Below are 24282 nucleotides of genomic sequence, written 5' to 3'. Positions count from 1 at the left end.
AATAGGGTTGCAACTATGTGCAGCTGCACTTGCTCACAGTCATTCCTTGTTGCTTGTCTCTCAGCTGTGAATTGAATTGCACACTCCCAGTTATGTGTTATAAGCTGTATGTTAGATCTAGAGCCTCTGGCTTAACACACCAGGCACCTTAAAGAAGGATTTGATTAATGGTTCACCTGCAGTGGCTCCCAACCTTTCTTGTGAAGGCCTTGGCAGCCTATTACCATAAATTGTACCCCTCATATTAGCTACATGTTGGTAATTAATATTAATAATATAAGTCCTCATCTATATGAAAACCCATACTTCATGTATTCATCACAGTATGTTCTCTTTTTATCTTTTTGAAGAACTGAAGACTATGCCTTTGCACTGTTTTGCACCAGAAGTGTCTTGAGAAATTCTTGGTGACTGATCTCCATATTATGTTGCAGCTTTTTTACTGTGCTGGTTTTCAATCACTGATTCATACATGAATTGATGACCAAAAACTGTCTATTGGTGGGGCTTTCACAGCCAGCTAGCTGCCTCCCTTCCTGCCTTGCTGGCGCTGCAAGGCATTCTGGAGCACTACCTGCCTTTTCTGCCATTATTCAAATCTTTTTCAAGTACCTCTAAAGGTTCTGTCAAGTGCCCCGGAGGACCACTGTTCTCTATTGGTATGTTGCTTATAGTGCACTTACTCTGACAGTGTTTACAAAAAGATTATGAAGTCCAGAATTAAAAAAGTTAAAGAATAAAAATGTATCTTTTACTATATTTTTAATAAATTAAAGACCGTACAGTTCTTAGGTACCAATTATCGGTAGGTTTTTTCCAAGATCTGAAAAAAAAATCAGACAAAACTATAATCAACCCCCCAACTTATCCAAGGATCATAGAAAATGCCATGATTTTGGCTCAAAACCTATCCTCCACTTATCTGTGAGATTGACTTATAGGCAAGTATCTGTGGTAATTCAGCACAGACTCTTCTTGTTGTCTTGCCCCGCAGCTCCTAAGACTGGTCCTGCTCAGGCTACTACCTCACAGGGTGTTTGTAAAGACACAAGAGATAGTGGGAAATGGACAGCAATGTGGGCAGACGGATCAGGTCTCAGGAAGGGGGGGTGGGATCAGTATTGGGTCCCCAGTCTGATTGTTTACCTACTTACTTACTTACTTACTTATTTATTGGGAGCATGGCATGAAAAAAGTGCCTCTGTTCTATTGAAACCCAGCTGAAGCAAAAATCATGTCAGGGGACAGACTGCAGGGTCGTGAGCCATGGGTGCAGGATGCTTCCTTTTCACTCTTAAAAGCAAGCTACTATCACTCTGCTTTAAGTTGGAATGGGTTCAGAGAAGGGCAACAAAGATGATGAGGGGTCTGGAAACCAAGCCATATGAGAAAAGGTTAAAAGAGTCTGCTATGGTTAGCCTGGACAAGGGGAGATATGATAGCTTTCTTCAAGTATCTGAAAGGCTACCATGCAGAAGAAGGAGGGGACTTGCTCTCTGTGGCTCCTGGGGGCAGGGTTGGAACCAATGGGTTGAAACTACAGATTTAGGCCAGACATGAGGAAGAATTTCTTAACTGTGAATGCTGTCCAGCCCTGGATCAGTCTGCCTGCTTCAATGCTGGGCTTATCCTTGTTTTTTGTTTTTTTATTTAATTTAAGACATGGGTACAGGGAAAATCACAAATACATATGTTCAAGGTAATACAAAGGGAAAAACATTAGGGAATCGCAGAACTGTAGCTAATACCATTTTGTTTCTATAATTATCATCACTTAAATAGCTCATAATCGTTTATCCAACCATTCATATAACGGGTTCCACAATTTCTGTATTCTCTCCATCCCGCCATCCCTCAATCTTTCCGTCAAAACATCTATTTTGACAATCTCATACAGTTTCTCAATCCACATCTCTACAATGGGAATTGCTGAATTCTTCCACATCCTGGCATAAACTAATTATGTTTAGTTTATAATAATTATAATAATTATGCAATAATTATGTATAACAAAATATGTCTGAAATCATTGTTATAGCTTTCAGGGAAAATATTCAATAAAAACAATTCTGGTTGGAAGGGTATTACACAATTAAAAATAGTTTGGATATTTCTATGTATTTTTTCCCAAAATTCTTTTGCCTTAGGGCAAAGCCACCACATGTGATAAAAATATCCTTTCACCTCTTTACATTTCCAATATTTGTTGCATATACTGGGATACATTTTTGCCAACCTATCTGGAAATAGGTACCATCTATAAAAAATTTTGTATATGTTTTCTTTCATTGTTGCTGCCTTAATTATCCTCATATTTCTCTTCCAAAGCTGATCCCAATTATTCATTGTTATGTTATGTTCAATATTCTTTGCCCATATGATCATCACCTCTTTTACCGATTCATCTTCCATTTTCATACTTAACAGATATTGATACATCCTCTTAATATAATGTTCCTCATTTGATAGAAATATTTTATCAAATTCCGTCTCCTCTGGGTAGATTCCTTCTTTTTTATCTTTCATCCATCTTGTTTTAATTTGTAGTTCCGTCAACCAATCCAGTTTAATCCCTTTCTCCCACAATATTTCTTTTGAGTAAAGACCTGCTTTGTCATCTAATAATTCATCATATCTCTTATTTTGTGAACCTCGCAACCACATTGGTCTTGTATTGATTTCTAATGGTTTAACCCATCTTGGAATTTTCTCGTAAATTTTATATCTTATTTGTTCCCAGGCAAATAACAGTGCCCTTCTTATCAGATGTTGTTTAAAATAGCTATGATATTTGGCTTTATCATAGATCACAAAGGCATGGGGGCCAATCTGCAGATCATGTAATTCTAATTTTAACTCTCTAGATTTTTCCGCTTCTGCCCAATCCTTTATCCAATTCATTGTTGCCGCGTAATAATAAATTTCCCAATTTGGCATTCCAAAACCAGCTCGTTCTTTAACATCTTGTAATAATTTCATCTTTTCAAAAAAAAAATTCATCTTTTTCAAAAAAAAAAAAAGGGCTCATCATTGTTGGAGCTTTTCAAGCAGCTGTCTGCACTGAGCATGAAACTGATCTAGATGACCTCCAAGATCCCTTCCAATTCTAACATTATCTGTACTAGTTAAACCAGTTGGCTACTATCAATTTACGAACATAAGAAAGCCCTGCTGAATCTGGTCTAGTCTAGCACCCACAGTGGTCCACCAGATGCCTCTTAGAAGCTCATGAGCAGAAGAGGAAGGCATACTTCTTTCCCAGCACTGCTCTCCTGCAATTAGTATTCATACTGCCACTGTCATATGAAGTCTCAGTCTGAAAATACTATGTCTCAGGCAATCTTTGGAAAGATGCTGTCCTAGTCCTAAACAATTAACATATGCCCTTAAGCACATTTCTCAGTTTTCCATGTACTGAGCCTAATGCTTCTTCTAAACACAAGAGTTTTGAAAACATTTTCAAAGGCAGCTCCTGTTGACAGCATCATGCCATCATCCTGGTGCTCCTGCTTTTGGAGAAGTCCCAGATCCCTGCTCCCCCCTCCCCTTTGACTATGTCCCTGAGATAAATTGCTGGGGAGTGGAGGAGGGACATACTGTGCAGCTGATATGATCAATAAGTCACCAGGCCCTGATGGCATCCACCCAAGGGTTATTAAGGAATTGAAGAATGAAGTTGCAGATCTCTTGACTAAGGTATGCAACTTGTCCCTCAAAACGGCCACGGTGCCAGAAGATTGGAGGATAGCAAATGTCACACCTATTTTTAAAAAGGGAAAGAGGGGGGACCCGGGAAACTATAGGCCGGTCAGCCTAACATCCATACCGGGTAAGATGGTGGAATGCCTCATCAAAGATAGGATCTCAAAACACATAGACGAACAGGTCTTGCTGAGGGAGAGTCAGCATGGCTTCTGTAAGGGTAAGTCTTGCCTCACAAACCTTATAGAATTCTTTGAAAAGGTCAACAGGCATGTGGATGCGGGAGAACCCGTGGACATTATATATCTGGACTTTCAGAAGGCGATTGACACGGTCCCTCACCAAAGGCTACTGAAAAAACTCCACAGTCAGGGAATTAGAGGACAGGTCCTCTCGTGGATTGAGAACTGGTTGGAGGCCAGGAAGCAGAGAGTGGGTGTCAATGGGCAATTTTCACAATGGAGAGAGGTGAAAAGCGGTGTGCCCCAAGGATCTGTCCTGGGACCGGTGCTTTTCAACCTCTTCATAAATGACCTGGAGACAGGGTTGAGCAGTGAAGTGGCAAAGTTTGCAGACGACACCAAACTTTTCCGAGTGGTAAAGACCAGAAGTGATTGTGAGGAGCTCCAGAAGGATCTCTCCAGACTGGCAGAATGGGCAGCAAAATGGCAGATGCGCTTCAATGTCAGTAAGTGTAAAGTCATGCACATTGGGGCAAAAAATCAAAACTTTAGATATAGGCTGATGGGTTCTGAGCTGTCTGTGACAGATCAGGAGAGAGATCTTGGGGTGGTGGTGGACAGGTCGATGAAAGTGTCGACCCAATGTGCGGCGGCAGTGAAGAAGGCCAATTCTATGCTTGGGATCATTAGGAAGGGTATTGAGAAAAAAACGGCTAGTATTATAATGCCGTTGTACAAATCTATGGTAAGGCCACACCTGGAGTACTGTGTCCAGTTCTGGTTGCCGCATCTCAAAAAAGACATAGTGGAAATGGAAAAGGTGCAAAAGAGAGCGACTAAGATGATTACGGGGCTGGGGCACCTTCCTTATGAGGAAAGGCTATGGCGTTTGGGCCTCTTCAGCCTAGAAAAGAGATGCTTGAGGGGGGACATGATTGAGACATACAAAATTATGCAGGGAATGGACAGAGTGGATAGAGAGATGCTCTTTACACTCTCACATAATACCAGAACCAGGGGACATCCACTAAAATTGAGTGTTGGGCGGGTTAGGACAGACAAAAGAAAATATTTCTTTACTCAGCGTGTGGTCAGTCTGTGGAACTCCTTGCCACAGGATGTGGTGCTGGCGTCTAGCCTAGACGCCTTTAAAAGGGGATTGGACAAGTTTCTGGAGGAAAAATCCATTATGGGGTACAAGCCATGATGTGTATGCGCAACCTCCTGATTTTAGAAATGGGTTAAGTCAGAATGCCAGATGCAGGGGAGGGCACCAGGATGAGGTCTCTTGTTATCTGGTGTGCTCCCTGGGGCATTTGGTGGGCCGCTGTGAGATACAGGAAGCTGGACTAGATGGGCCTATGGCCTGATCCAGTGGGGCTGTTCTTATGTTCTTATGATATGGCAATAAAATCTGTGCTTTTGTTAGCAATGGTTTCGTCTACTTACCTTTGATGGGCCCATAATTTTAGGGAAGGTGTAAGTTGCACAGCCTTCAGGAGTCTGTCCTAGTAGACTGAAAGGGGTCAGAAACACTGCCTGCATTGGAATTTAAAGAAAAACATGGAGCTGAAACCATGAGACAGTGCTGGAAAGTTTGTAGACACTACAAATAGACAAGAACTTGACTGCAAGCCTCTGCTTATTTCAATGAAAGTAAGTCTCTGTGGAATTTATTTCTGAGTAAACATGCGTACCTTCAGGCTCTGATTCTACAAACACTTGCATTGCTTCTCTGCTTTATTAGGACTGCATAGAATGGTGAAAAGAATACAACAGGAAGTAAGAATGGTGTTAGAAAGAGCAGTTAGTAAATGCCAAGAGATAGTAGGAACTTCATTCAGGAATATTTCCAACCACTCCTATCTGCCCCTCATAAAACCATACACTTCCCACACTGACCCACATTATGCATCTGGGAGGGTCTATAACCCAATGGTAGAGCACATACTTTTGGGTACAGAAGATTTCAAGATGAACCTGTGGCATCTATAGTTTAAAAATGTCTCAAATATCATCCCACAAAACAAGATGGGTTTTCAGGATGGGGGCAAACATAGACATAGAGTCAAAAAGACAGTAGCCTTCATTGGTCATTCAGCCAGAAGATATGGTCAGAAAATCAGGACCTCAGGCCTAATACAGTTAAGTGACTGCTTGTTAGACTAGGGCCAGTTCCAAAATGAGTCCCTGGCTTCTTATCTCCATCTCTGATCTTTAACTGAGAACATATCATTCTCAGATTTTAGGTTTTTGATTTTGATTATTGTTTAATTAAATTTTATGTACTGTATTTGTTTGTATCAGTTTTTTTAAAAAAAATTGGTGTAAGAAACCAAGGCTCAGTCTTTATGCAGAAAATGATACACATGAAATCTATGCAGAGATATAACTTTTCTTTTGCAAATTACAACTGTTATTGATGGGTAGTCTTCTACAGTAGGGGTCTCTAAACTTTTTGGCTGAAGGGCCACATCAAATATCTGGCACAGTGTTGAGGGCCAGAAAAAAATTAAATATAAATTTAAATAAATACATTAGAGTTGGAACTTAAATGAATGAATGGATTCAGATGTCCAGGATTTCTCCAAGCACCAATACAGCCCAATAAATAAAGCACACACTTAAATGGACTCCCATTCCCCCACCCCACAAGCACAACTCTGATTGTATTTAGTCAACAAAACCGGAGGCTCTCAGAGGATCAGAGGCTGGCCGCGGGCCAGATAGAGGCTCTCCACAGGCTACATCTGGGCCCCAGGCCAGGGTTTGGAGACCCCTGTTCTACAGAGACTGGGTGGTTGTCTATTGCCCAGGCTATGACTCTAGTCATGTACTGCAACATTAGTAAGCATTTTCAAGTTGTGGGGATTATCTGCTATTATATCATGTTGAAATTGAACACCATCAACTTGAGCCCTAGAATCTCATTATATTCATTTTTTCAAAAAGGTACTCATTTAAGCAGAAAACAGCTAGCAACTAGGTCATCTGCTCATCAAGGTCACTGGGTTATTGCAGCACGTAGGGTGGAACATTTGTAGCAGTTCAAAGTGCTTTATCAAATTGAGTTCTGTAGTCTCTATTGATGCTATTTTTCTATGAAACCACAGTACTAAGCAACATTCAGAAAACATTTCTTGCCTAAAATTGCCCTTTAATAACTTTCAGAATATTACTGCCGTTTTCCTGTACTAACTTGAAAATATTTTTCCCCCACTGTCAATCCTTTATGTTCTTACTGTCTTCTCACATAAGCCACTTTAGCAAGTTATATTAAACTCTGGTAAGTAGGGATGGCCACGAGCAACATGGTGTCACATGTGACTACTAGACTGTAAGCAGTAACATATAAGAAGTCAATGTAAAAGAATTCATTCTCTCTTTCCCCATCTCTACTCATTTCATTTTTATGTTTGTCTATTTAGATTGTAAGCTTGTAGGCAAAGACTTATTGTTAATTTTATATACTATACGTAGAGAACCTTGTTTTGCAGGTATTTTTTATCATGCATATTACATATCTCCAGAAACAGATGGAAATACACATCATAAGAAATTAAGAACTGCCTTTATGGGTCAGAACAGTCTCGATGAGCATCCCTCCTTCAAGAGCAGTCTGATTCATGTCCCTGGATGTTCACAAGCAAAATGTGCAAGTGATGGCTATCCCATCTCTCAATGAGTATTAGCCATGATAGCTAAATGGAACCTCCAGGTTCAGATATTCCTCTCAATAGCAATTGCTGGAGTGCAAGCTCTTGTCTACTGCATGCCAAGATTAATATTGAATCTTGAGAAGGTAACACTCTCTTTACATTCACCAGAAGGTCTGACTTGGATTAAAATTATTTATGAATTTCAAATATAACAGTCAATTAGGTCTTGACCATGTGAAAGTGAAATCTTCATTACCACCATCTCTGAGCGAATTCATATGAATATTTCCCCCCTCACCGACACCTGCAAGCAGAGCTGTGTTGCACTGTAGGGTCTACTATGCAATGGATGACATGGCCCCCATGCTTTCAGCATGATGCAAACATCTAACCCAGTGGTTCTCCAACTTTTTAACCCAGGACTCAGGTTTTAGAGTAACAATCTGTCAGGATCCACTATAAATGATGTCATTAAACTGGAAATGATGTCATGGCCAGAAGTGACATTATCAAGCAGGAAAATTTTTAACAAACCTAGGATGCAATCCTAGCCACAGTTACCCAGGAGTAAGCCCCATTGACTATCATTGTTAAGAGCATATACATTGTAGCCTGTTAAAAGGACAGATCTCCCCAAATACAGTCACATACTATGTTGACATCAAGTCTAATATACTAAAAATAAAATATTGAAATGAATGGGGACCCACCTGGAATTGGCTCACAACCCACCTACTGAGTCCCAATCCACTGTTTGAGAAACAGTGATCTAACTTATTCAAAACATGGTTACTGAGGAATCTATTCTGCATTCTTGCCAACTCTACTGCATTAATGAAAAGTTGTATGGCTGACCTCTGGCAAGCAGAATGCACATTTAGTATATGTCATTGGTCCAAATCCAGGTCAAATTCACTTGGCCTGGCACCAAGATTCAATCAGCCTCACATCTTCTGCTTCCTGTAGGTCAGCCAAACTACATATTATGTATAAACGCAGGTATTTAAACTGTGATGGCTGCTGCTCCAAGGGAAAAGCAATGGGAAATGTTGCTTAACTCTTCCTATACCCACTGGTTTCTATGCAACTCTCTCTCAAGTCACATTTCCCCCATGCTTTTTATCTTCACAAATACCACAGGCCCAGTTCCACAGCTAGCCCAGCACAAGACCGTACTGGGCCAGCTCCAGTGCTATGCCCACGTTCCGCTACCCAGCGGTCATCTAGATCACCGGGCGGTGGAGAGGTGAGCAGGGGTGTGGGAGGAGGCAGGGGGAGGCAAGGGGAGGTGTTCTGGACTGGGGGGAGGTGGAGGAAGGCAGGGAGAGGGCAGGGAGAAGGTGTGGTGGGGGAGGTAGTGGGGATGGAGTATGTGGGACTGGCAGAGCTCAGCTCCACCGGATCCTGAGTCCTGTGTTGGGCTGCATGGCCCAACACAGGACTCTTCAATTCTGCGCTGGTTCAAGAGGCACCGCAGAATTGAGTAGCCCCATTGTGAGGCTACTTCCCTTACTTGGGGGAAGGAGATGAAAGTCCCCTTCTCCCAAGGAGGTGGCGGTGACTGCCCGAGGCATGCAGGATACCATGGCAGCTGTTTTGGTCACGGCGGCAACCCCGCACTCGGGGCAGCTCAGGATTGGGCTGCCCTTCAAGTGCCATCAAGTTGGTCACTGGTTTTTTTTGTTGGGTGACCTGTACTGTTTTGTGTTAAGCTAAATAAATAAAGTTAATGGGAGTTACACCAACCCTAGTGATTCAGGCTGTGAGTATGATATGTAATTTATTCTGTATGGTATTGTATGGGAGGAGGTCTGGGTGATGCAATGAGCTCTTGCACTGGGTGGGTTGCACAAACCCTAGTGACACCTCTGGAAACAGCTGCTGTGGTTTTGTTTTATACATTTGCATGTAGGATATAATTCAGCCCCGATGTTTTCTTGGAATGTGACATAGTAGTTTTGTCCACTGTATGCTGTACCCTTTCAGACAACACACTATGGGGGAAACATACTTTAAAAAAAAATCCATTCTCTGATTGTTAGAGGAAAGAAATACAAAATTCTGATTCCTGACTGAATGGGGGAAGAAGCAAGCAAAGGCCACCACTGAGGAACCACATTAAGATTCATTGCAAATAAAAACAGATCATTCTGAGAAAGTATGCAGTTCTTTGCTCCCCCAGTTCTTGCAGTTCTTGAATATTTGTCCTCAGGGAGTAACAAACATCTCATAGTTCTTAAGGAGAATAACCTATATACTCATGCCTGAAAAGAAACACTAGGCTACTGTCTGAACCCAAAATGTAGTCTGTCAGTGTTCATGCTTGTATCACACAGGAATAGGTCCCTCAAGAGCTATGATTATTGATTGGTTTTTCGAAAACAATGATGCAGTATGAAATGGAAACTGCTTGCTTTCTGTAAATTCCAACAAATGGCTTTAAAATGCCTTTTCATTTTGCTCCATTCCGTTATGATGCTGCCTTATTCATTCATAGTCAATAACAGGGGAGGACATGAACATCTCAATGAGGCTAGCTATAATAAATGAAGACTTGCTTCTTACACTTTTAACATACTGTAGACTCTTATAATCACTTGGGCATGGAACAGGCAGAATTCACTTCTGAGAAAAATAGCTTTCTTGTAACTGTCCTTCATTTGGAAAGGAAAAATCAAATGCAACATTTATATTATCTACAAATATCTTTGTAAATTCATTTTGCGTTGAAGGTGTCTCATGTTTCAGTTTTAATTTGAACTGTATCAGTATATAATGTCATACATGCCTGTGCGCATTTGTCTCAGATATTAATTTAATTATCCAGTTATCAAAAGGAATTCCACACCAACAGTTCTTGGCTCATTCTCAGTGAATGGCACAGCCATACTGAGAGGGGATGAAGGGCCGAATCCTATCCAATTTTCCAACACTGATGCAGCTGCAGTGCAGCCCGAAAGTAAGGTAACAAACGTTCCCATGCCTTTAGGAGGACTCTGTGACTGCCCTTAGATGTAGAAGGATGTAGCTGCTGCTCCATTAGCATGGGTGTTGTCAGTGCTGGAAAACTGGATAGGATTGGGCCTGAAGAATTGAGCCCCCAAACTTTGGGGGTCTAAGGACTGAACCAAGCTATATGGATTTATATTAAAGAAGATATTTGAACATGTGCAGTCTGTTCAGCATTAAACAACAAATCCCACCCACTCCATGCAGATTAGGAGGATCCCAAGTCAGAGGGCATAATTTCAACCTGGTTTTAGTGGTTTGCAATGGTGACTCACCCTTTCTGTAGCATACACTATATCAAATAGCCCAAGTAGAGTGACAGAGACACCAACAGCAGGGCCGTTCACCACTGCTACCAGTGGCTTGGGAAAGTCAACAAAATGATTGACAAAATTCCTAAAAAGGAGAAAGAAGATCCATTGGTTTTCTGGCATACCAAAATGCTAACATTTATTTCTATTTACCTGAAACAAACAAATGCTGCCTTTCCTACCCTAGAGGTGACTCATGGTAATACATAAACCAGCAAAATATTCTCAATATCACAGGTGAAATGTAGAAACACCTAGTATATGTAGCTGGGTGTGGCATGACTGGGCAAATAGTGTGACCCAGTAGGCCAGGGCAAAGGGCCAATATAATTCAGGCTAAAAGCATGTTAAAAGCAGATACTAGATTGGGTAGTTTGGGGAAGGGCAGGGGTGGATCCTGGAGGCAGCAGCACCCACTACAGGGATGCCATGATTTGGATAAAATTAGGGGGGATTCAAGGTGTGGAGTCTGTTGATTTGACTGAGGGACTTCTTATTCCTGCTCCCAATTCAAACATTGTAGTGATACAGGTGGGCCCCTGCTCTGTGAATGTAGAGTTTTGTGTGTGATAGGGTGCCTATGTATATCTTTTGAGCCTACACATTGACTAAAGCAAGCAGAACAGAGATAAGTCTCTTGCTCTTTCAGTGGTCTCTTAGCTTGGTAAGATCATTCAGTCTTGGTAAACTGAGGAATTGGGCCTTGAGGAATGGCGGTAATCCTAAATCTTATGAAGTACAGTAAATTCCATAGGATTCAGTGGGACTTGTTTACAAGTAAACCTGGTTATGATTAGTCTGTAAAAAACATTTGGGCCATAATGAATCATGCCACCCTGTGTCACCCCCAATTTGTCCTGGACTGATCTCTACTTCAATCCACCACAACCCCACCAGAAAAACTGCACCAGTGGCCAGTCCACCCTGCAATGCTAGAGCCACGAGGCCTTCTGGGATCTGCAACGGCAGCAGTGCTCCATAGACTGAGAGGCTACTGCAATAATGGACAACATGGTATGTCAGCAGACCTTAGGGGTCAACCAATGTATCACATGGATAAGATTGGGCCATTAATTAAATTGTACTTGTTACGGCAGGCTCAGAGCCACATGGCAAGCTGCTTTGGAATCATGAGAAAATGTCAAAAGTAGTGTGTACTTCTGTATATAGTACACTTTAAGGATAATAGCCCCACCCCAGGATCATACTAGATCATAGCCCCCATCCCAGGGCATTGTTTACATCAATCTCATTTGGTTTTATAAATCAAAACTTTACGGTTGAGAACAAATTTTAAAATTCCTTCTCACCGAAAATTGGTGCAAAGTTGCTCTTCCAAATTTTCCTCAAAATTATTAAGGTCGTTCCCACTACAGTAGTAATCACCAGATCCTAGGAAAGGAACACACACACAAAAACAATAACAAGACCTCCCAAAATGTATTTAAATCTATAATACACTTGTTTTCATGTATAGTAAGAACTCTTCCACCAAGGGACTAAACAGAGAATTCCATGGGTTCTTAGAAGATGGATGATTTAGTCACTTTTCATGCACCAAACAGATCTTTAAAATCTTTTTCTGCACTGCTAGTAAGCACTTTTCCTTTTTAGGGAGACCTAGAACAATGTTGTCCTATGAAGAAAAGAGGTGGCTGTTGATACTTTACTTTTCACTCTAAAACTGTTCAAGTGTAATTTTTGCACCAAGGCACAGTCCTTAGCTTCATGATTCAACATTAACTTAAGACTCGCCACTTGATTTTATTTATAATGTCTCTCCTTTCCATTGTTATTTTTTAGTATTATAGTTGCAGATAATGAGTTGTCTTCCAAAAACCATGAGTGGAACTAACATAGGTGCCAGTGCTGCTCTGCAAACAGTTACATAGGAGCTTGCACAAGAGTTGACAAGGCAGTATGGCAGTTCTCATGATCTTCCTTCTGCAAGAGGTTTCATAAGCTCTTGCTGAGGGATCAGGATGCTTCATTTGGGTTCAGGGAGGGTGGAGGAGGATCAGGCAAGCAGGTGCAAGAGGCTTCTGTAAAAATCTTCATTGGAGCCCACCTAACCTCTCTGCAGCCCTGAGGCTAAGATTCTCAGGAAATCAGTCTTTTTCTGTCCATGGGTAGAATTCAGGCTACATAAAGCAACTGTAGTTGAGCAGATTTCTAGAGGCAGAGGAATAGTTATGTTTTATTTTCCCAGGCAAATCTTCCACTCCCTCCCCCACAGGAGGTAATATTTGACCCTTTTTAATAACACTTCCTCAAAACTTTCATGAAGCAAAATACCTGTTATAACAGTTAAAACAGAGTCATCCTTGGCGGCTTCTTCAAGTGCTTGCATAATTTCTCTGTACATCTGTGCAAAAGGGGAAAAGATTGGGAGAAGAAAGAGGAGGACAATCACTCAGCTGATCCCATATAAACATTGTTAGTAAATGACAAAAACAATAACAACAACAAAACCTCTGAGAAATCACTAGCACAATTTCTTTATTCCACTGTTGTCTATGAGCCAAGCTGCACATAATACTAAAGTCTGTCTTTAAGAGGTGGGCTTACCACCAGAGGTAATGTGTGGGGAGCAGACCAGGAGGGTGATCCAGACTGGAATTGTGATGTTTTCTGTCTTGTTGAATAATATAAGCACTGTTGAATGATGACAACACACACTTTATTGCAATGTTTCACTTGAGGACTTAATTACAGTGAAACTTCCTGACTCTAGGTTTGTCTGCAGCCCTCACTTCACAATTTATCTTTCAGTCCATCTCTTAAAGCAGTGATTCCCAAACCATTGGTCGCAACCTACCAGGGGAACTGGAAGAGGGCCATTCCCCTTCAGGGGAGTGGCCTAGAAATGAGTACCCCAATTATGCCGCAATGATTGCCAACTGGAATTATTTATAAGAACATAAGAACAGCCCCACTGGATCAGGCCATAGGCCCATCTAATCCAGCTTCCTGTATCTCACAGCGGCCCACCAAATGCCCCAGGGAGCACACCAGATAACTAGAGACCTCATCCTGGTGCCCTCCCTTGGATCTGGCATTCTGACATAACCCAATTCTAAAATCAGGAGGTTGCGCATACACATCATGGCTTGTACCCCATAATGGATTTTTCCTCCAGAAACTTGTCCAATCCCCTTTTAAAGGCATCTAGGCTAGACGCCAGCACCACATCCTGTGGCAAGGAGTTCCACAGACCGACCACACACTGAGTAAAGAAATATTTTCTTTTGTCTGTCCTAACCCGCCCAACACTCAATTTTAGTGGATGTCCTCTGGTTCTGGTATTATGTGAGAGTGTAAAGAGCATCTCCCTATCCACTCTGTCCATTCCCTGCATAATTTTGTATGTCTCAATTATGTCCCCCCTCAAGCGTCTCTTTTCTAGGCTGAAGAGGCCCAAACGCCGTAGCCTTTCCTCATAAGGAAGGTGCCCCAGCCCCGTAATCATCTTAGTCGCTCTCTTTTGCACCTTTTCCATTTACGGAAGGAAGCTTCCTTGCCCTTCACAGCCTCTCTAACTTGGCTGGTTAGCCATGCGGGCACCCTCCTAGATTTAGTGGAACCCTTCTTTCTTTGTGGTATACATCTCTGCTGGGCCTCTATTACTGTTGTTTTAAGCAGCCTCCATGCACTCTGGAAAGATTGGACTCTTTTTACCCTCCCTTTCAACCTCCTTCTAACCAGCCTCCTCATTTGAGGGAAGTCCGCCCATCGGAAGTCAAGGGTTTTTATTAGAGATTTGCCTGGTATTCTTCCCCCAACGTGCATGTCAAAACGGATCGCAGCATGATCACTGTTCCCCAATGGCTCAGTAACATTTACATCTCTAACCAGGTCCCGAGTACTGCACAATATTAAATCCAAAGTCACCTGCCCTCTGGTGGGCTCCGTGACTAGCTGCTCTAAGCCACAGTCATTTAGCACGTCAAGTAATCCGGTTTCCTTATCGTGACCAGAACACAAATTGACCCAGTCAATATGAGGATAATTGAAGTCTCCCATGATTACAACCCTGTCCCTCCTTATCACCTCCCTGATCTGTTTCCTCATTTCAAGGTCCCCATCCGATTTCTGGTCTGGAGGACGATAGCACGCCCCCAGTACTACATCACTGCACAAGCCTGGTAATTTAACCCACAGAGATTCTACGGTGGAGTCGGACCCACCTTCAATCTCTACTTTGCTGGATTCTATCCCTTCCTTAACATAAACGGCCACCCCACCTCCAACACGCCCCTGCCTGTCCCTCCTGTAGTTTATAGCCCGGGATTGCGGGATTTGCAGCAGAGGGGAGGCCCGCAGAGGGGCTATGAACCCACCTGTGCCCTGCCAGAGGCCAGCACAACCCCCCCCCAGTTAAGTTTAAAAGCCCTTTGCTCCTAGTGCCACTGTGATTGCTATGGTGCCATTGCTGCTGCCCCACCCTGCCCCCACCAATACATTCAGGGTTCCCAACTCCCTTGTAGGAGTTTGGGAACCACTATCCTAAAGGATCCTGGATGCGGGAGAACCCGTGGACATTATATATCTGGACTTTCAGAAGCCGTTTGACACGATCCCTCACCAAAGGCTACTGAAAAAACTCCACAGTCAGGGAATTAGAGGACAGGTCCTCTCCTGGATTGAGAACTGGTTGGAGGCCAGGAAGCAGAGAGTGGGTGTCAATGGGCAATTTTCACAATGGAGAGAGGTGAAAAGCGGTGTGCCCCAGGGATCTGTCCTGGGACCAGTGCTTTTCAACCTCTTCATAAATGACCTGGAGACAGGGTTGAGCAGTGAAGTGGCAAAGTTTGCAGACGACACCAAACTTTTCCGAGTGGTAAAGACCAGAAGTGATTGTGAGGAGCTCCAGAAGGATCTCTCCAGACTGGCAGAATGGGCAGCAAAATGGCAGATGCGCTTCAATGTCAGTAAGTGTAAAGTCATGCACATTGGGGCAAAAAATCAAAACTTTAGATATAGGCTGATGGGTTCTGAGCTGTCTGTGACAGATCAGGAGAGAGATCTTGGGGTGGTGGTGGACAGGTCGATGAAAGTGTCGACCCAATGTGCGGCGGCAGTGAAGAAGGCCAATTCTATGCTTGGGATCATTAGGAAGGGTATTGAGAACAAAACGGTTAGTATTATAATGCCGTTGTACAAATCTATGGTAAGGCCACACCTGGAGTATTGTGTCCAGTTCTGGTCGCCGCATCTCAAAAAAGACATAGTGGAAATGGAAAAGGTGCAAAAGAGAGCGACTAAGATGATTACGGGGCTGGGGCACCTTCCTTATGAGGAAAGGCTACGGCGTTTGGGCCTCTTCAGCCTAGAAAAGAGACGCTTGAGGGGGGACATGATTGAGACATACAAAATTATGCAGGGGATGGACAGAGTGGATAGGGAGATGCTCTTTACACTCTCACATAATACCAGAACCAGGGGACATCCACTAAAATTGAGTGTTGGGCGGGTTAGGACAGACAAAAGAAAATATTTCTTTACTCAGCGCGTGGTCGGTCTGTGGAACTCCTTGCCACAGGATGTGGTGCTGGCGTCTAGCCTAGACGCCTTTAAAAGGGGATTGGACGAGTTTCTGGAGGAAAAATCCATTATGGGGTACAAGCCATGATGTGTATGCGCAACCTCCTGATTTTAGGAATGGGTTAAGTCAGAATGCCAGATGTAGGGGAGGGCACCAGGATGAGGTCTCTTGTTATCTGGTGTGCTCCCTGGGGCATTTGGTGGGCCGCTGTGAGATACAGGAAGCTGGACTAGATGGGCCTATGGCCTGATCCAGTGGGGCTGTTCTTATGTTCTTATGTTCTTATCCTTGTCCTTATATCTCCCCATTTCTACTAACCAAATAAAAACAAATAATTCTGTACCTCACCACACACACACAAAAACAATGTATGGGGGGGAGGTAGTGGAAAACAACTGTCAAGATCTATGAATAGAGGAGCAAAAGGGGGGGGGGAGCCAACACAAGTGCAACAATCCTGTCTCACACCTAACTCTTGTTTTTAGCAGTGTTTTAGCAGTTTCTGCAGTGTTTTGCACAGTCTTGTAGATAGAGTTAAGACATGTTCATTCTGCATCCAATGGTCTGCTTTTTGCTCAGGGACATTATCACAGTTGTGGAGGCCCTGTGTTTTTGCAGGGCATCGTGGGCTAGGTTGAAAGTCTCCAGGGTTTCTCACAGTGAGCTGAAGATCTCATCTTTAGGATGATTTACGATCTGATGTTGCTACTTGGTAAGGCGACTTCTTCTTCTTTAACAACTATTGCTACCAGCATCCATGCTGAGCCATCCTGAATGAGCACTCTGACTGCAATGGCTTTAGGTCCCATGACCCCTTGTCATAATAGTCCTTTTGCTTAATTTTCAAATCTACTCTTTTCTGGCTGTAGCTTGACAAACTTCTTTTGCCTGTTTCAATGCAGGATCTTTAATGTTTAGCAACCAAACTCACAATTTGCAACTGTTTACTCCTGGAACAATCTGATCCCTTATACCAGTAAATAAGTCAACAAGCTTCCCAAAGCTGTCTCAGAGCAGGCACAAAATTCTGAAAGGCTCAAAAATCTCTCTCAAAAGTCTCATTTTTACTTGGTGCACAACACTGCTCAAACTTGTTTATCACAGTATCATATTTATTACTCTGTAGTTAGTGAAAAGGTATGAAACAAATTTAAAACCTTGAGGACCTGCAAGATTTTAAAAAGGCCTATCTTCCTTTTATGTGGCTTCAGATGCATGACCCACTTGCCCTGGTGACCAGGGCAGTGACGTCATAATGTCACATGAAACTGTGATGTCACTTCCAGGTTCTCCCTGGAGGAGGGATCGCTGGTGGCTTCGTGCCCCTGTTCCTTCTCCTGTGGAGGCTTCCCTTCTCTGGGGAGAATCCAGAAGTGACTGCCTTGTATCGCTTATGGAGCAAGGCTGTTACTTCTGGGTTCTCCCCAGAGGAGAGGGCACTTGCTTTGACAGCTTTGCACCTTCCATTTCTTCTCCTGTGGAGGCTCCCCTTTGAATGGGGGCACGAAGGCACCAGTACCCCCTCTGTAACTTGGGTGGAACCTGAGGGGCAGGCATGCACCCCCCCTTGGCATAGTACCTAGGGCGGGTGTCCCTCAGGCTCCGCCATAGTTACATCTCTGTCTGTCTTCTCCACAGCTTCGTCACTGGATTCCAAATATAAATCATATTGCTGCTTAGATCTTCTCCGGCTATCAGCAGCATAACTGGAGAGAGCTGGCATTTCTGGAACTCTCAACTTTTTTTCCAGCTTCACAGCCACTCCATAAACCTGTTCCCTACTCCTGATACTGTGTTGTTTTCTCTCTTAATAATAAGATAATTGTATGCTGACACTTTATTGTAACGTTAAACTTGAGAACTGTATTACAGAACCTTCAAGCTTGTTCTTCCAGTCTCCTTTGGTGGGCTTTGCCGCATCCATTTAATTTACCTTCAGCCCATTTCTTAAAAGAACCTAATTCCCACAGAAACCATGATGCTTGAGGAGTGGCAGGTAAGGGTTCCACCTCTGTTTTTTACCTGCTAAAAATCCCCTCAACTGACTGATTGCCCCTAAAGTAGCTCTTTGTTGCAACTATAGGTATATACCTGTTTGACTGTTAGAGTGCCCCCACCAAAGATCCTGAAAATCATAGTCTGATGAAGCTGTAAAAAAATCTCCATTACAGAACCCTACCCTTCCTAACAGGACTACCAGTTCCAGAATTTGTTGGCAGAGGGAATTGTTAGAGTGTAAAGCCCTTTTCAGGTACTAATGCCAGTGGATGAGGTGTGCCCAGGTGGGGGTGAGTGGGAACCTAGTCATGTTCTTTGTGCTGACATGCACCATGCAGTGGCATAGCTAAGCGGGTAATTAACTGGTCAATTTTGACTTGGGAAAATCCACTTTTTGTTACATAAGGCAGTTGTGTTTTCTTTTTCTGGTTATATGCTTATTACATTTGATAGGAGACAGATATGTCAATGTGGTGTGTTTCACTGCATTTTGCATTAAATTATGCATTGAACGATACATAACACAATGGTATTATTCATAAATATCAAGGTTTCCACAATTGTGTGGAAGTCCAGAAGTTTGAAATATGTCTCCTTAATAGTTTGTGCATCTGAGTTTATCAAAAATCATTATACAGTGTCGAGAGAATCGTGCTTCTTCTTGAAACTTGATTTGAGAAATCTGGAATTGTCTATGAGTTACAATTTCAACCAATAATGTAACATAATAAAGCCTATTTTAGTTGACACAGAATTATCATTTTCCAGCCAAAGTAGTGATTTCCAGCTCAAAAAGGAGTGATTAAAAGGATTTATTCTAATGTGTTTTGATCCCTGACAAACCACAGTTGCCTCAAACCTGGATACCATATGACAGTTGTCGTTACCCTTTTTCAGGTTCAAAGAGTGGACACGAAGAACAAAACCTGGCTCACTGGAATCTCTAAAATGACTGCCTATATTGGAATTATGCTAAAATCAGGTAATAAGATAAGCTATTACTGCCCTCACACAAACCCTTATACAGCCAGTTTGGAAATCAATGTGTCCATTTACAGTCATAAATGGATAACTGCCAGCTTTTGTAACACTTACAAGTGCACTTATAAAATCTTTTTACAATCTTGACAGGAATGGGGGATGTTTCTGAAAGTGAAAGTAGCCAGGGTTTTCAGCAAAAGAATATAATGCAGCCCTAAACCATGAAAAGTCAGAAGGAAAACACACTCAATGGAATGAACCAAATATTACAGCCAAGTTTGTCCATATAATTTTTGACTAATTCCTATTATTTATTTACATATTTTTATTCAACTTTTCAGCAGCATTTCCTCCAAAGTGGCTTACACAGATTTTAAAAAACTATATAAAATACAAACAAGAAGACAGCCAATTAAAACTACAATAAAGTACAAAAAAAATCACATAAATCACATAAACAACAGCCAAATCAACTAAGGGAGACACTTTCCCCAGATCCTAAAAGGAGGACAGAAATGTAGTATGAACCTACTCCAGTTTTACTAGCTTTCTAGTCACTGGGTTGGATCCCTGCACTCTGTGATGTTTCTGTGTCACCCCTCCCTTGAGCTGAGTGTGACTCTGAAGAGGGAGGGATGGTCAGGCTAGAACAGTGGTCCCCAGCCTGGGGTACGTGTACCCAGGGGTACTTGCCAGAACCTTTAGGGGTACTTGAAAAAGAATTGCGTAGTGGAAGGAATAGGCAGGTCTCTATTAGAATGCCTTGCGGTGCTGGAAAGGCAGGAAGGAAGGCAAGTAGATGGCTGTAAAGGCAATGCCTTGCAGCACTGGCAAGGCAGGAAGGAAAGCAACTAGATTACTGCTAGTTTCTGATCATCAATTTGCACAGTAAAATAGCTGGAACATAACGTGGAAAATGATCAGTCACGTTTCTGAGGAAACGTCTAACACTTTGATATAAAACTGAAAATGCATAGTCTTTAGTTCTTCAAACAGGTAAAAAGATAAAATACTGTGATGAATACTTGAAGTATGGGCTTTCGTATACAGGAGATGAGGATTGTCCTAAGCCCCAGTGTGTGGGGAAGCATTAGCCAATGGTAGCATGAAAACTTCTTTGTTCCCAGTGGCGTTGCTAGGGGGGTGAGGAGGGTGCAGGCCACACCAGGTGACGCGCAAGGGGGGGTGACATGCACTGGGGAAATGACGCACTAAAATTGCGGTTTTAGGAGCAACCCCATCATGCCATATACCGTTGAATGCAGAATTTCCAGTGGAATGCAATGCAAAAAGTCCAAATGAAATAGCCCCTTTCCTTCAAAAGTTATGGCCAAAACACTGGAAAGCAAAAAATGCATGGAGCCCTATGGAAAGTGAAACCAAGCCATATCGCGCATTTACTCACGGGTAGGAGAACTTGCCTTAGTCCAGCCATTTTCAACCACTGTGCCATGGCACACTGGTGTGCCGCGAATGGTCCCCAGGTGTGCCACAGGAATTTGGGAGAGGGTCATTTATCAATAGGACCATTGGGGGATGTGAGCCCCCACTGACAGCACAGTGTGCCTTGTCAATTGTCAAAAAGCTGATGGTGTGCCTTGACCATTTTAGTGCCTTGCCAGTGTGCTGCGAGATGAAAAAGGTTGAAAATCACTGCCTTAGTCTGTCGGAAAGGGCAGGCTGAGAGGAATCCAATGACACCAGAATGGTCCTGATGCAATGAATGCAGCCCCCCAAAAACACCCAAGAAGGAGGTCCCTCCCTCCCAGCTACAAATCTATTGAGCCCTATGGAAAGCCACATGGTCATGTTTACTCGCGAGTAGGCAGGCATGCCTTGGCTTGTGATCAGGTCAGGCAAAGGGGAATGTGAGGACACTAGAATAGTCCTGATGGAACTGGAGCTCAACAAGTGCTCCAGAAAGCATCCTCTCCTCACCCCCCAACTAAGAAGGACAAAAAAGAGAGGCTTGAACTAGTAAGGGGAATGTTTTCTATTTTGCACTTGTAAAGCTAGGTGGGTCTTTATCTTGATAGGCTTGAAATAGAAGAACTTTAAACTGGGCACTGGAGAGGGCTGAAAATCTCACTGAGGGTGTTATTGCAGGCAGACTACAAAGAAAACTCACTTGGTGGAACAGGGCTGGCTCCCCCTTATTTAACTATTTATTTTATTTTAATTTAATTATTTAAAATTATTTATTTTAATTTGCTTGATGATGTTACTTCTGGCCATGTCATCACTTCCAATGGGTCCTGGACAAATTGTCATTCTAAAAAGTGGATCCCGATGCTAAAAGTTTCAGAACCGCTGCAATAAGGTGTTAGTAAGTTGATATGGGATATGTGACTCTACAAGTTTTCAAAATCACTAAAATCAGAGTTTGAAGGAATAATACCATCATGTTATATATCAATCAATGTGTAATTTCACGCAGAATGCAATGAAACAAACCACATTGAAATATCTGTGTTCTATCGAAAGGTACAGCCAAAAAACCAGCTGGGGCCAGGTGATGGTACATCACTACGCCCACCACCTGGGGTGTTGCCCCGCCCACTGCATGGGGTGATGCGCAGGCCTCCCGCACCAGGTGACGCAAATCCTAGTGACGCCACTGTTTGCTCTTGTGGCATTTACAATCAACACATGCCAGCTATACAAACAAGGATATGGAACTGGTGGAGACGGTTTTCAAAAATATAAATTTGAAAGAATAGCAACTATATTAATTACAAACAAATATGAGGGGTAGAATTTATGGAAATAGACTGCCAAGGGGCACTCAAGCGAAAAAAGGTTGGGAATCACTGGGCTAGAAGAACCAGCCTTGGATCCTATTCAGGCCTCAGACTCAAGCCCAGGCCCGCATGCATCAGCCAGCAGACCTCCAAGTCAGATACAGAGGAGCTGGAGATTCTTGATCCAGCATATCCTGAGCCAGAGCCTTTTTGGAGGACAGCCTTGCCCAAGATCTTGTACTCCTCTGAGCCTGCACCTCAGCACCAGCAAAGGGCCAGGAAAATTGCTGTGAAACAGTGAAAGACTCCAGGCTAGAAAGCTGCTCATCTTGGATCACTACACTCTCCAAGCAGAGAGGTAAAGCCTGGGAAGAACAGTCTGAGCCTGGAGCATTTAAGCCATAACTTTTCTGCTGGCCCTTGTTGAAGCAAGTTGCTTGCTCTGAGCAAACTTGTGGTCTGCAACCTCAACATGCCTCACCAGCATTTACTTGGGGTTCAAATCAGGACAGTTCCTCCTAGAAAATGCTACAGGAGGCAATTGTGAGAACTCTAACAGGGAGTGGATGGCAGAGGACTTCCTGTTAGTGTTCTCACAATAGATTCTTATAGCATCTTCTAGCAGTACAAGTTTAGGTTTTTTGCTGTTTGCTTTCTGTTTCCTGGTCCAAAGCAAAATGAAGAAAAAGCTTCCTTTTGCAAAGTGTCTGCAAACAAAGAAAAGTGAGTCATAGTCACGACAAGGGGGGTTTCACTGCTATCTTGGGTATCTGCAGTAGCAGCAGGAACCTATTCCCCATGGGTACCAGGGAATACCTGTATTATATGTTCTCTATACCTACCTACCTACACACAGTACATATATAATTCTGGACAAATTGAGAGTGACTCAAGGATGTTCAGCTAAAACATTCTGGGCCTGAATTGTAATTATTTACATAGCCATTTATCTTGACATGAAACAGGCGTAAGCCATGACTCCCTCATTATCCTAAGAGTATTTTTCTTGGTTTTCAATTGGCTTCAGCCTTTAATTAACCCCTGGATTGTATACATAAATCAGGGATTGAAACCCATTAAAGAGTTCTTATTGCAGATAATGGCTCATACTAGGGAGCCTTGAGAGATGCTATTTGCCAGAAAGGAGCTAAAATCTACATTTGCTTTGAAGAACATTTTGATTAAAGAGCCATGAAATGTATCACATGTCCATGACAACATTGCCTCCTAGCTAAGAGATGTGCTTAGTCTTTCTTGGGCTCATTTTCCCCTTTAGTTAATTTCACTGGAACAAGTAGTCTTGTAAATTTCACATTCTGGCCCTACACTATTCATATTTGTCACATAATATATATACACCATTGCAATGGTTCAGGATTCTGCAATTTGAAAAAGCCTCTTTAGTTAACTCACCGTAACATTGATAGCATTTTTTTTGGCAGGACGATTCAGTGTTATCTTTGTAATGTTGTCTTCTCTGGTGACTAAAAGGGTTTTATATGTTCTTTCTGCAGAAGCTGCCATTTTCTTGGTAGGAGAGTCACACGAGATCAAGCTGGATTGAGTATCAGTGGATGTGGCTCTGATTTATCCTGTAGCCAACAAAACATGAAATTAATTCACATATAGGCTAATGGGTTCTGAGCTGTCTGTGACAGATCAGGAGTGAGATCTTGGGGTGGTGGTGGACAGGTCAATGAAAGTGTCGACCCAATGTGCGGTGGCAGTGAAGAAGGCCAATTTTATGCTTGGGATCATTAGAAAAGGTATTGAGAACAAAACGGTTAATATTATAATGCCATTGTACAAATCAATGGTAAGGCCACACCTGGAGTATTGTGTCCAGTTCTGGTCGCCACATCTAAAAAAAAAAGACATAGTGGAAATGGAAAAGGTGCAAAAGAGAGCGACTAAGATGATTACTGGGCTGGGGCACCTTCCTTATGAGGAAAGGCTACGGCGTTTGGGTCTCTTCAGCGTAGAAAAGAGGCGCCTGAGGGGGGACATGATTGAGACATACAAAATTATGCACGGGAAGGACGGAGTGGATAGGGAGATGCTCTTTACACTCTCACATAACACCAGAACCAGGGGACATCCACCAAAATTGAGTGTTGGGAGAGTTAGAACAGACAAAAGAAAATATTTCTTTAC

General features: G+C 42.7%; 1 protein-coding gene across 3 annotated transcripts in view; it reads right to left on the bottom strand.

The window, feature by feature from the left end:
* Nucleotides 1–24282, bottom strand: part of LOC136649069 (enoyl-CoA delta isomerase 2-like) — a 70086-nt gene that overhangs the window by 10109 nt on the left and 35695 nt on the right. For 2 of the 3 annotated variants that reach the window (XM_066625479.1, XM_066625478.1), the window contains exons 3-7: nucleotides 23542–23720; nucleotides 13159–13228; nucleotides 12174–12255; nucleotides 10828–10948; nucleotides 5334–5423 (exon numbers count right to left, since the gene is read on the bottom strand). In XM_066625479.1, the coding sequence (XP_066481576.1) occupies nucleotides 5334–5423; nucleotides 10828–10948; nucleotides 12174–12255; nucleotides 13159–13228; nucleotides 23542–23652 (474 nt within the window). In that variant the 5' untranslated portion in view covers nucleotides 23653–23720. The remainder of the gene's footprint in view (nucleotides 1–5333; nucleotides 5424–10827; nucleotides 10949–12173; nucleotides 12256–13158; nucleotides 13229–23541; nucleotides 23721–24282) is intronic. The other variant, XM_066625481.1, reaches the window with a different exon arrangement.

Source organism: Tiliqua scincoides, chromosome 4 (genome assembly GCF_035046505.1).
Source record: "Tiliqua scincoides isolate rTilSci1 chromosome 4, rTilSci1.hap2, whole genome shotgun sequence".
Classification (NCBI taxonomy): Eukaryota; Metazoa; Chordata; class Lepidosauria; order Squamata; family Scincidae; genus Tiliqua; species Tiliqua scincoides.
This window is presented reverse-complemented; position numbering and strand designations above follow the sequence as displayed.